The sequence below is a fragment of the Vigna unguiculata genome, chromosome 4 (genome assembly GCF_004118075.2).
Source record: "Vigna unguiculata cultivar IT97K-499-35 chromosome 4, ASM411807v1, whole genome shotgun sequence".
Classification (NCBI taxonomy): Eukaryota; Viridiplantae; Streptophyta; class Magnoliopsida; order Fabales; family Fabaceae; genus Vigna; species Vigna unguiculata.
In genome coordinates, this window is record NC_040282.1 from 37964687 (window position 1) to 37979002 (window position 14316).

The 14316-nt window shown below is 32.4% G+C and overlaps 1 protein-coding gene across 2 annotated transcripts; it reads left to right on the plus strand.

Moving 5' to 3' along the window:
* Positions 1–1986: 1986 nt before the first annotated feature.
* LOC114181099 (methyl-CpG-binding domain-containing protein 13) lies at positions 1987–7523 on the plus strand. Of its 2 annotated transcripts, none has more exons than XM_028067444.1 (6): positions 1987–2178; positions 4077–4184; positions 4286–4381; positions 5281–5427; positions 5645–5789; positions 6128–7523. In XM_028067444.1, the coding sequence occupies exons 1-6, from the start codon at positions 2095–2097 to the stop codon at positions 7264–7266; spliced, it is 1719 nt and encodes a 572-aa protein (XP_027923245.1). In that variant the 5' UTR covers positions 1987–2094; the 3' UTR covers positions 7267–7523. The 2 variants fall into 2 exon arrangements, with proteins under 2 accessions (XP_027923245.1, XP_027923246.1); XM_028067445.1 differs by having other exon boundaries at positions 1990–2178; positions 6200–7523.
* Positions 7524–14316: the final 6793 nt, after the last annotated feature.

Here is a 14316-nt window from a genome sequence, read left to right on the forward strand (position 1 = left end):
AACTATATTAATTTATTTTTTTCACAATGAGAGGTTATGGGAGATTTGGGACGTGTGTGAGTTGAAGAAAATTTGTAAAGAATTTGATTTTTAATGTAATTTGGGGAAAAATTATTTTTCATTTTTGTTTTGAACGTAATTTGTTTAATTTTTACTATCCATGGATTCATTTGTTTTACTCATTAAATTTATTTTCCCATAATCTCTTATGTCCATATTTGTTATTTTTTGTTTACATTAATAATAACTTCAGGTGGTGATTCATAAAGATTTACATATAAATTTCATTCGGCCTATTGAAAATTCAGTTTTTTTCTTATAGTGCAGCAAAAACTAAAATTAATGTCAACTTATTAAATAACACCTAAAATAAAATAAAAAACATAAATTTAATAATCAATGTGTCTAAGTTTTAAGAATGGTTTATTTTGTATTTCTGAAGTATGTCTTGATTTATCTCTTACTTTTCTTTATAATAAACTTTCCACACACTGTAATTATATCTTAAAATAACAAATGATAATAAATATTGCATAAACCCAATAGTAGAATGGTGAAATAGTGTGATTGTGACTTTGGAATTGGTGTATAAGCAAACATATTTGGGATTTTGGGGGGCAAATGAGTATTTAACTAAATTTAGTGACAATTTGTTTAAGTACTGTTGATTAAAGTACAAATGGAAGAAAGTGAGAAGGAAACTTTGCACACTTTTCAAGTTTCAAAAGCAAAGAGAAAAAGTAGAGATAAGAGTGAGACAAAATATCTTAAGTGGTGTAAGGAAAGAGCAGACACATAAAATGTCAGAAACACCCCTTCATAGTTTTATAAAATAAAGTGCAACACTTAAAATATATTAAAAATTACTAGGAGACACAAAATGTCCGAAACAACCCTTCATAATTCTATAAAATTAAAATATGTTATGATTCCCACTGTGAAATAAATTATATTTAATAAAAAAAATTGCATAAATGTTTTGAAAAAATTTGAAAAAAGTGACTTTTTCCAAATTTTCTGAAAATTTGTAAAAATACATATAGAAAAAAAATTCCAAACAATATTTTAATATTTTATGGGTGTGCAACACAGACAAATATGCTAACATAAATCAAGACACATTGGGAACGATCTCTTGTCTTGGGTAGACTCAAACTGAGAGAAAAAATTAATCATTCAACTAACTATAAATTTTTTTATAAAACTTTATTTCAGAATTTATGCTTTTCATCATACTGTTTTCAAAAAAGATATATCTTTTTCAAGAAGTTAGAATTAAATAGGTAGTTAAAAATTAAGTTATTATCATTATAATAGGTTTAGACAAAATATAAACATCTTTTATATAACATGTAAATCTTGTTTATGTAGGTTAGGAAGGACAAACATAGAAAGAAACATGAACCATGTAAAAGTATCAAGTTTGATTTCATATTTTTAGCTAAAGTTATTTTTCTATCTTTCAAACTTTAGTTTGACCTAAACTACTTTTGCATTAATCATCACACCCTAAGCAATCTATGTACTAGCCTCTCTCTCTCTATCTTTCTTTATTTAAAACATTCTAATGATGTTTTTTTTTCGTACATATATTTGTGTTCCTTATTTGTTACCATTTTGATGCATTGACCATTATCATATGATGCATTGACTATTATTAATCATCTGTAATTTTTTATTTCTTATATTATTTATTCCATTGTCAAATTATAAGCAACAAAAATCATATGATCAAAGTAACTTTTGGAAGACAATTGACACATATAATGTGACTATGATAACATCTTACACTTCAGAACACCAGCTACAATGTTTCTAAAGTTCTTCCTTAATAAAGAGATATTCTTATGTAGAAAAAAATGAAAGAGAAAGATACAAAATTGAAAAGGATAAAAAAGTGTATCTATTGGTCCTGCATTTGCACCACGTGGTCATGCAATTTATTTTGTCACTCGGTGGAAGGTACTAAGCTAGTGTCTAGTACTTATAGGTAGCGGCACTCATCCTCACACCAAAAGAGAAAAGAGAAAGAAACAGACTGTTAAATCTTAGGCATTTTCTATTTTCCGGCCACCGCCAATACTCACTAGAGGAATGGAGATGTCGGACTCCGATGACCAACTTCCACCAGGTTGGACGGTGGAAGTGAGGGTGAGAAAGAATGGTAGGAGAGATAAGGTAATTTAGCTTTGACAGTCTAATAATCATGCTTTTTCTTCTGGGGTTGCAGTATTTTGGTGATCTTCTTTCTCTCACACTTGGCGCATGTTATTTTCTATTGTAATAAAGTTGTGGTTGTAAGTGTAGCCTGTATTGTTGCTTCAGGTGTCAACATTTCAGAGAAGGGTTCTGATTCTGAGCTTCAAGAATTTTTGTTTTAATTTTTTTAACTCTTGGATGTAACTTAATCGGCTTTTGAGATTTAACCTTTGCTTTGCATGTATTTTGTTAACCCTTTGGAGTTAGGACCATTTCTCTTCAGCAAATTCCTTTCCTTTTTTTGAAGATTTAAAAGGGGGTCATGATTTTGGTGTGCTTCTTTTTTTTTTTTTTTCTTTTTTTTTTCTGTGTGAGTGGATCAAGAGAAAAAAAGGAATCATAAACTTTGGATGATACTTTTTGGCCGGATTTTTCTTTTATTAGTTTTGGTTGGTGTCCTTCCAGCATGTCATATGTTGCATGTGTGTTGAACATTGCATGTCTTTGAAATAGTGGGACGGACTGAATGTATAATGAAGCTATGCTCATTAGAGATTTAAACTATGCTTTGCATGTAATTTGTAAACCCTTTTGGAGTTTGGATCATGTCTCTTCAGCAAATTTCTCTTTTCTATTTCGAAACTTTGAAAGGGGCACACTTTCTTTGTGTGTTTTTTCATTTTTTGTTTGTGACTAGATCAAGAGGAAAAGAATCATAAATATTGAAACAAGTTTTATGCGGGAATCTTCTTTTATTAGTCAATGCAATGTGTCCTTTTAGCATAGCATGTGTTGCATGTGTGTTGTATATAAATGTCTCTGCAACAGTGAGAGTTACTGAATGCATGACAAAGCTAGACTCAATAGTTTCCAAACAGCACTATGAGGAGAATTGTTTTGCTGATTTAGTAGATTTTTGAATGATGTTTTTAACTCTAGACAGAATGAAACAAGACACTGGAAAGGTAAGACAGGCTTAATAAGTTGTTTATACTGAACTTTGTAGTTATAGATGATATTGGTTGGTTCAAGAGGAAGCCTTAAGATTTCAATGTAAATCTTTTGTTTCCCTCTCTATATACCCAGCAAAGTCAAGTGAGATTGAGAGTCATCTTGATATTTTTTTCTCAGTAGTCATGTGTATGAAAAGTCATCTTGATATTTTTTTCTCAATTGTAGTAATGTGTCTGAAAAACTGATTGAGTGACTATTTAGATAAGCTTATCCTAAAACACTATGAGGGACTGATAAGAAGGAAATATAAAATAAGTTAATCTATATAAGTTAAAATGAGCTTAATTAAATTCAGATGTTTATCCAAATAAACATACTATAAATGCTTCAACCTTTATCATTCTTTGCCTCCATTTGTTTAGATGAGAACTAAAAGAAATTGGGTTAAAATTTCATTCAGCATAACTTTATTTCTATAGATTACCCTTTATTGCTTTTGAATACTGCTCCTATGAATTATACAATGAAATTGAGCTAAGCAAAAAAAAATTGGTGATTAATCATTAGTAGTTGGTTATAAGCTAAATTATCTACATTATTTTCTTAGTTGTCTCTTGTGACTCATTCCATGATTTAGTAAATTTTAAATGAAAATCCATATATTTCTACTTTAGCATCTTGCATTTATGTTAATGTCTATCTGTAAAAATTTTATCTGATTTTAAATGAAAAGCCATGTATTTCCATTTTAACATCTTTTTCCCTGCTAATTCACTTAGTATTTTATCTCTCTGTGGCTTGAATTGTTTTTTGACAATAATTTAATCTTGACTGGGCCAAGGAGCCAAGGAGTACACCATAGGCATAGAAACTTTATCTATGATGATGCAACTCAGATCTTATTTAAGTTATATTTATTGCAGTATTACATTCTCCCCTCAACTGGACTAAAATTCAAATCCAAGGTGGAGGTATTTCGTCATCTTGACAATGCTAGTAACAAAGTCAGCATCCAGAAAATCTCTCCTAATGTCTGTCAATAAAATTCTTCCTTTAATGACATTACTTTATGTTTACTACCTATTTGATTGTATAACTTAAGTGGGAAAATTTGGTTATTCAAGCAATCTAGGTTGTAGTTGAGAAAGCTAGTGCGGAAGGGTTACCACCAGGATGGGTGAAAAAGACCAGAATTGCAACTAAAGGAGATACAGTTAGAAGAGACACGGTAAACAATGCCTCAACGACATTTCTGTTGTATTTTTTATTTGCAGCTAGCTACACATTATTAAAGGAGAGGAAAAATCATGTCCGAATAATCTTTACAATGCTCTTAAGACGCATTTTTCATATTTGTATTTGTTGTTGATTTAATAAATCAGCATGTGGGGCAAACTCCTCACTCAAAGGTACTTATTAAAACTGTTTGTAACTGGACCTTCTGACCTTGCAAAGTTGTCTTCGATCACTTTACAAATGAAGTGATAGATTGAATTCAATGTACCTTGTTCTGCTGTGATAAAAATGCTGATTATTTTTGTCAAATATATTCCGTGTTTCTTCCAAGATTGTGCTTTGTTGCTTGTTTGAAAGTCATGAGTGCTGGCATCACTTAAAATCACTCTCATAAAAGGCATCCAGTTCTTGATTTTATTTTGTTCAATACTTTTCTTTTCCATGATCATTATTGCTTTGGATATACCTTATCTTCCCCTTTGGTGTCAGATGATGAAAATTGCTTGGATTAGGCATGAATATAGGCATTAAAGTTGCTGCAAACATGATATTGGCCCTGTAGCTGTGAGATAAATTATCTGCTAAAAACTGCTTCCTTTCAACCATCACCTTTCTTTAATTTTTTCTCTAACATTCTCTTATTCTTCATTCCTATTTAGTGAAACTCGTACATATTCAAGAGTCTATTCATGTCCATTTTGATTTATACAAAAATCGTAGTTCACTTTTACTAAACTTCAAAAGTGTGCAGTCACCTACTTCTGATTCATATTACTACATCACTTGAGCAATAAGAGTAGAAGAATGTACAACTTTTTATCTAGATTTTCTTGGTCTTTTTGTATCACCAATCAATGTAAGAAAAAGTAATTCACCCTTTTGTTTATGCAGTACTACATCGACCCTGTAAGTGGGTATACATTCCACTCCACTGAAGATGCTTATCACTATCTTGAATCTGGAGAGATAAGAAAGAACACACTCAAACCAAAAGATGGAGACAACAGTGAAACCAATTTAAAAGATGACAAATCTCCTGTATGGGTGGTCATAATTGTGCTTCTTTTAGTTTGTCTGTTTATTAATTAGTCTCACATGCTAAACTTTCCCTTCCACTCCACCTGCCCCATCATGTGGTTTTCTGTGTGGATTTAAATTCTCTAAGATAGGCATATTAAAACTGGAGAAGAGAATCATTAATGCTACTGCTAAGGTTTGTACTTATACAAATTTTCTGTCTTTGTGATTTCTTCAGTCAGTAACTATGAAACCAACATTATCAATTAGCATGGCTCAGAGTTCAAATTTGGACATGTTAGCAAATTATCAACAGAGTCCAAGATCTGCTAGTTCTGGAGAACATATGCATGTGCCCAATTCTAAGTTTATTTCCAATCATGGTAAAGTTTCCATCTTTATTTGAAGTTGACAGCATGAAATCCATCTAATTAGATGCATACCTAATGCTAGTATTGCATTGCCCTTCACTTTAGTTTTGTTAGCTTATTTTTTATGACTGACATCTGCTTATGGACTTTATATGCAATTAGGCTATCTCGTGCAAACCAAGACATTTTTTTTCATGCAGTTAGACTTTTGTATTCAATCCCTCTATAAAATTAAAAATTTGTTCATTCTAGATAAAGTGAAAGTTAGTAAGTTTTGTATTTATGCTAAATTTTTCCTTTTCCATGTTAATAAAGATCTTGCATTTGATGTGGGTTTATTAAATGGTTAGGTATGATGGTGGATGAAAATTTAGATCAGAAAGAAGTGAAGGTTGATTTTGTTGAAAGTGCTTCGTTTTCAGGTTGCACTGACAAAGATACCCAAGAGAAGCAACTTCAAGAAAGCTCAGAAACAAAGCAAGGAACTGAAAAAGTGCAGGCCAAACATCATCGGCGCAGAAACAAGCACAAGAAACAGATAAATTTGCCTAGGAGATCTTCAAAGCGACTTGCTGGAATTAAGCTTGATCCTGTTCCAGAGCTTAAAACAAGAAATCGAACACGTCGAGCAGCAGTTAAACAATCAAGTGAGGAAAAAACTATCACAAATATGGATAAATCTTCCAGCAGCTTGCATGATGGTCTAGCTAAACAGCAACTAAGTGGCAAGGATAAAGAATGCTTCACTCTTTCACCTCCAGATAACAATGGTACTGTTGAAGAGTGTATGAGAGTCACTGAAGATGGAGATAAAGTTGATGCAAATTTAGATTACAGCCTTGACTTTCCCCTCAAAGAACTATTAACAGACCCTTGTATTGCATTTGCAATTCAAACTCTCACTGGCTTAACATTTGAGACCTCCAAAAACTCACAAACTTCTGAATTAAAAGACATCCAGCATTCTGAAATCTCTGCAGCCTCAGATAATGAAGGGCAAGGTAAGAAAAACAATGTAGGCAACAATGTGATCTCATCTCCAGTGCGTCTTGCTACTCCTCAAGAACATGCTGGTGATAATGCAGCCAAAACCGATATGAAAGCCAAGAACGCCGAGAACGAGAATGCATCACCATCTTCTGAAAAAACACTTGACATGTCATGGATGGATCCATGCATTGAATTTGCTATAAAAACTCTCACTGACTCCATCCCATTAGAGTCTGATCCAAACCCCAAGAACTGTCTTCAACAGCAGCTGAGTTCATCCAGTAACCAACACAGTGAGAGGACAATGTCAAATGTCAGTTTAAATAACACTTACCAAACTGACTACTATTGCAGCCAATACTTTGGCTCACAAAAGCCAATGTTTAAGCAGTCTTTTGTGGATCCATCATTGAAGCACACCAGAAACATTGGTATTGGAAATTCTGCTGGAGCAAGACTCTCTCACTGTGGTGAAGGTAACAGAAGGAATGTTTGTTAGATCAGCAACCAGCTTCTGCCTGAACAAGCATAAGATAGTACAGTTAAGAAAAACTATAAAAGGCTTCCTACTTATCTACTTATGAAAGCTTTGACTTATCCTTTTGTTGGTATTTTGTTTCGTGATCCCTTTAAGGTGTGATCCTATCCTATGTATGTATTGTGTAGAACTTGCTATGGTAGTTGTCATGTTAGTTTGACTTAGAACTGTGTTTCTAATGGTGTCTAATCTAACTGTAGAATCTTTCCATAGTGTGACATCATAGTCTTCTAGTTGGTCTTGTTCTTGGTGCTAAGAATTGCATTCCTAGAATAAGCCAAAAATTTTATACTTTCATTCTCACGCTGATGAAGTCAAAAAATGATGCAAAGTTTTTCTGCATTATTATTTAATCATATACTTTCATATTATTACGAAGGAATTTGTGACACTCACATTATATAATAATGATGTAAGGAAACAGTGACTTTTAAATCCTTTGTTTCAAAAATTTGCATGACAAATATTTTACTTTCTTATCATTTTTAAAACTCAAAAGTAAAACAAAAATAAATATTATTTCCGTAATAGAATAAGATATGGTTTTGTCTTATGTTCTTATTAAATTTGGTCTTGGTCTTGTAACTTTTAAAATGTTTATTTGATAAAATTATCTTTCAAATTTGAGTTAATTTATTTATTTTTAGCCAGGCTCTGAACTGCTTTACTCATAAAACTTGTCAAATTAAATTCTAACGACTAATTAAAAATTTAGTATAACATTTTCATTGAAAGGGTATCATTGACTCCTAGAAAAAAAAAAAATAGATATTTTAAAAATAAAGGAATAAACCTGTTTTCTTATAAAAGAATAAGAATATAAATATGGTTTATCTTTTCATGACATTCTCAAATAAAATAATTCGTAAATTTCTCTAATTAAACTATTGTTTTGCCTATAACTGAGCTTTTAACTAGAATAATATTTTTAAATTCAAATGTATGTATAAAAACTTATAAGAATTACTAATTTGCGTGCAATAAATTTATATACACTACCTGGGAGTGGAGAATGTGACTTAAAGCCTAATCCATGTGAATTTTGTATGGTGTCACGTGATTGAGCGTCACCTTTGTTACAAAAAGTAAAAAGTTATAAATGTTATCACGTGTCAACGTTATCTTAAATTGAATGTTTCACTCCACTCAGAGCCTGCAAGTGAAATAAAGTTATTGACAAAACCTTGACACCTAGTAATAGATGTAACCTTTTTATGCACCTCAATTAGTGCATACATAGGCACATTCCAACTCTGTTAACGACACACTACTGAAAAAGGAATTTTAACATAATTAAAATTGATTTGGAATGGTTGTTGAAATCTATAACTTTTTCAGCGTGTTATTTTGAGGCGATTTAATGTAGGAAGATAATAGAGATCGATTATTGTAGAGATTAATCGTGTTTGTTTTGTATGAATGTAAAGGAAGAAAAAATCTTATTTGCGATACACTAATATTTTGCATCCTGTTATTTTAAGGTATAATTAGTCACAACATACCCAGTTTCATCTCAATATATTTAAATGGTATCCGCTTTTAACTTTGCATTTACTTAGTACTCAAATTAGTTAATTCGTATCAATGTGGTCCATCCCGTTAAGTTTTCAGAAACGCCGTTAACAGAGCAGTGATGTGGCATTGTAGAACATATACGTGTCAATGAAAATAATTGTATAGTGGCAATTGGTGGATAACGTGTCATGCCCTATTTGAATTGATTGTCCCCATTCAAAAAGCTCTAATTTCCCATTTCCATCTTCATCTTCTTCTTCATTTTTTGGCCGGGAAGCTGATTTGTTGCAGGGGTAAGGTGGTTGGCGAAGTGGGAAATGTCGCATGGTTTTAGTCATCCATGGTCGTCTTGTTTGTGTGGGTCACATAACCACATCGTTTCTTCTCCTGCTACTGTATCTGGGTCAGTGGGTGGAACACCACATTGCCATTGTGGGGGAGATTGCAGTGTTAAGAGTTGCAAGAACAGTGAAGAATGGTGGGAAAGAATTTTGGGGGTGCCCTCACTACAAGGTTTGATATGTGATTTTTATTTTTGTTTGGGCTGACTTTTGTTGTTCAAAATCATGTTTGCTTTGATTTTTGTTAACAACGGACTGGGACTGAAGATTTCAAAGGCTGCAATTACTTCAAATGGTGCACTGAAGATAATGGGGATGAAAGAGATGCAACTATTGCTAGACAGAGCCAAAGAATACGTCAACTGGAGAAAGAGTTGATTGATTCCGAGAAGTGGCTGATGTACTTATTTAGAATGATTGGGTTTGGTTTAATTGTCATCCTTCTTCTATGTGTATTGATAAAAAAATAGATGAAGAGTTCATTGGTGAATATGGTTTGATGTTCTTGTTTTGTAAAATCCGTGAAGGCTTAATTTTATGAATGATTGAATATGGTTTGTATTTGGGTATGTATTTTGTGTTCAATGAAGTTGTAATGAATGGTTATTAAATGAATTGGAAGTGAAATTGTTGGTGATGAAAAGTGTGTTCAATTTGTGGTTACATCTTCAAATTTAATCTTCTGCAATTAATTGGATGCACATAGAAGAAGAACCATAACCGGTGGTGGCATATTCATTTGACATTCATAAATTTTGAACTAAAGATGGATGAAAATGCATTCATTAAAGAGGAAGTGAATATTAAGTGTTGAGTACATAAGTTGGGCATATCAAACTAATTTGTCTTCTAAAATAAGCCCAATATAAACCAAGTAGTCAATTACAAATTACACTTTAAAAAACAAAAAGGAGGTCCAAATTCTTCAAGATAAAACATTCAGTTGGTGGATCATGGCTTCCATGCTGGGCCTCCGCTTTTATATGCCAATTTTGGTCTAAGATTTGTACGTGCAGGTGGTGCCTGACTTTGTTGTGTTGCACCCGGTTCAATTTGAGTTGTTCGATTGGTTATTGTACTTGGTTGCTGAATTGGTTGGTGTGGTCCACTTGATGCATGCGATCCAGGAAGAGCTTTTGTTGGGGAATGAATTGGAGTATCAATTGTTGCCTTAGTTGGTGTGTGAATTGATTGTTCTGTTCCAGGACCATGTGTTGGTGGTTGAGTTTGTTGACTGCTCCCAGTTGGTGGCTGAGTTTGTGGATTAGTTGGTGGCTCCTTTAGGGCTTGTGGACAACCATTTCTTCTATGAAATATTTGTCTGCATATCTTGCACTTCTTTCTAGTCCCACCTTGTCTCAATTGTGTAGAATCTTTGCGCAACTCCCAACTCTCAAGTCTTCTCTTTTTTTAGGTCTCCCTGGCAATATCCTCTTTGGTGGTGGCAAGACATCAATATTTGAATTCATCTCCCAAACATTAGGTCCATTGACTGGATATATCAGTGGAATATATGTTTCTTCATACGTTGATGTCAAAAACTAGTGAGGTATATGTTGTTCTACATTAATATTGAGGAACCTCATAGCAGTGAGTGAGTGGCAGCAGGGAATTCCTGTGATTGTCCATTTTCTACATGTACACTCCAATTTGTCTAGGTTCACCACGAACTTATCTCCAGCCATGGACACATGGTTAACCTTAAACAATTTTTCTCCAGCCCAACTACCAAAAGAACATATAACAATTAAAATATGAAATATACACATTAAATAAGATGATATTTTATGGAAACAGAACTAACCAAGGTATCCAATATTTTGTCTTCTCTAATTCATTATCCAAACTGTTTTTGATTTTGGGGCAGAGGGAACCTTCAACCTTTTTTATGTTGACTATATTTTTTGCCCATCTCTTCATAAGATAAATTCTAATGTCTTCAATCATGTTGATGATTGGCTTACTTCTTGCATTGATGATTGTCCTGTTAAATGCATCGCTCATATTGTTGACAAGTGTGTCACATACTGCCTGCCCTGTGAACCTGGACCTAGACCAAAATCTATCACACCAAAACAAAGTCAATAAATAAAACTTAATATTGTTCAATCAGAAAAGTATGAATAACTTGCCTTGGAGGAATGGCAATCAAATATTTAAAGGCATCTTCATTCAACTCTTTCATCATGCTGATGATTGGCTTACTTCTTGCATTGATGATTGTATTGTTAAATGCCTCGCTCATATTATTGACAAGTGTGTCACATATTGCCTGCCCTGTGAACGTGGACCTAGACCAAAATCTATCACACCAAAACAAAGTCAATACATAAAACTTAATATTGTTCAATCAGAAAATTATGAATAACTTGCCTTGGAGGAATGGCAATAAGATGTTTAAAGGCATCTTCATTCAACTTTTTCATGTCTCTCATTGTGGCCTCCCATGCTTGAGTGTAGTGGCTGCAGCTACCTTCCATAAGAGTCTTTTAAGGTTTTTCCCAGAAAATTTCTTGCAGAAATGTGCATATATGTGTCTTACACAGAACCTTTGTTCAACATTAGGTATTAATTCTTGTAGTGTTGGGAGTAGTCCCTGTATAAATTAAAAAATAAATTATGAAAGCTTGTAGAAAATATAGTTTAAGACATTAATAGTAATGGTTCTAGAAATGCTTACTTTTTGTTGATCAGACATGAAGGTTATTCCCTTGCAAACTTCAACCCCACCAACATTGGCGGACCAATGAAGGGACAGGGGGGAGCTGTGGCCCCCCCAAACTTTTTTTGAAATTTTTTTAATGTTATATGAAAATTGTTTTATTTTTTATTTTTTTAATTATGTATAAGAAATTTGATTCTTTGGAATTTTTTAAATAATAAAAGTATATTTTGAGAATTGATAAAAATTAAAATAGGTATTTTTTTATTTATTTTATAAAATATAACATTTAATGTTAATAAATAATAAAGCATAAAATTAAATTTAATAAAAAATAAAGAAATTTATTAAGATATTTTTTCTTTTTTCTCTCACTGTTTTTTGAGTTTCTCACATATTGTACCCACTTTAGACTTTTATTTGTTTTGTTTTCTTTTGTTTATGAAGAAAAAAAAGAAACTTGAACACAAATTCATTATTTTGTGCTCTCATTTTTGTATGCTTTATTCTATTAATGAAGAAAAAAGTAATTCTTTTTTTCTCAATTGATAGTGAAATATTAGTTTAATAATTAATATTATTTTTTTTCTTACGAGCATTTGGTATATTCATTTTTATAAATATAGAAGAAAAAGCAATGCACTAAGTGTTTTTTAATAACCGGTTTTTAATTGTGACTTGATTATCATATATTTTTCTTTTATTAATTACGTATCACAATTTTTATTTAGATTATGATAAATTATCTTTTAGTATTTTTTTTAAAACATAAGTATATTGATGAAGAAATAAAAGAATAAATTAATTATTTAAAAGTGATAAAATGAAAGCTACCGTGAGGAAGAAAATAGACAAATCAATCTTTGACAAAAATAGGAAGTCAATTACATCTACTTGATTGATTTTTTAATCCGTCTCGTCTTATTTTAACTCTTCTTGTTTCTACAACTATATCAGAAAGATAATTTTCTACAGTGAAAATTATCAAAATAAGATTGCAAAATAAAACAGAAGATGAATTTTTTTGCTGACGATATGATTATTTATATTAAAAACAAAATATAACTAAAAATTTTAGTATTGATTCAATTATTATTGAGTTCAATAATCTTATGGATCCATAATTAAATATATAAATTTTAAGTGTATTTTGGCACCCCCATAAATATTGAGCAAGTTCCGCCATTGCCCACCAAGGTCATCCACCAAGAGCACTAAAAACCAACTCCACATTTCTTTATTCTCGACTTCAACAACACAATACGCCAAAGGAATCATTTGGTCATTACCATCTTTTGCCACAACTGATAATAATTCTCCACCATATTTGCCTTTTAGGAAACATCCGTCTAACCCAATGATAGGCCTACAACTAACAAAGTTGTCCTTAGAAGCCTTTAAACACACATACAGTCTTTTGAAAGTTTTTGTCCTTCATTATCATCTACACTGAATTTCACAGTAGATCCAGGATTAGACCTTAAAAGTTCTTGGGCATAGTCATAAACAATTTTATATTCTTCCCTAAATGACCCTTCCACGTTCTTGTATGCCATTTTTTTTGCTCTATGGGCAGTTGACCTGGAGATTCCAATATTCCATTTTTTCCAACTCTGTTTCGAATATTAGTAAGTTTAATATCAGGATTATATCTTATGTTTTTTTCTAACCTCTGACTTAACCATTTAGATGTTATCATCTGGATATTAAATTCCTTACTGCAACTATGTTCATTTGTAATTCTTCTTAGCTGCCAAGTACTTTGAGCAACCTTGTATGCACAATAAGCATACCACTTACATGTTCCTTTTGCCCCTAGACACTTGACACAAATCCTTCGTTTGTCATTTCTAAAAATCTTTAATTTCCTCCCATTGTGCATACCATAAGTTCTTATGGCTTCTACAAACTCCTCTTTTTCTGTGAAGTATGTCCCCACCTCCCAGTTGTAGCCTTCCATACTTTTGGGCATTGAAAATATCCCAAAGTTTTCATAACTATCTCTATCATCTCCAGAACAATCATTGTACTCAACACTATTCAAACTTTCAGATGCCTAGTCAGTGTCAGATAAACCCCTATCAGCTGCATGATTATTATGACCACTAACTCCACCAAAATCAACTGAACCACGACCATCACCATCCCAAGAGTCATCTTCATCTTCATAAGTATGGATATTGACATCAAGTAAATCCTCTTCAATAAAACTATCCCCTATGGAATCACTACAACTACTTACATCATCCTTATCTACATCATCTTCATTCACATTTTCAACATGAATCTGACTTCCATCACCCACATTTTCAACTTCTACACCATCATGAACCCCACATCCATCTTCCTCAATTTTAACTTGCACACCCTCATCAACCTCACCTCCATCTTTTTCTTCTTCATTTTGTACACCCTCATCAACCTCACCTCCATGTTCCTCAATTTCAATTTCTACAGCCCTATCAACCTCACCTCCATCATCCTCATTTCGAA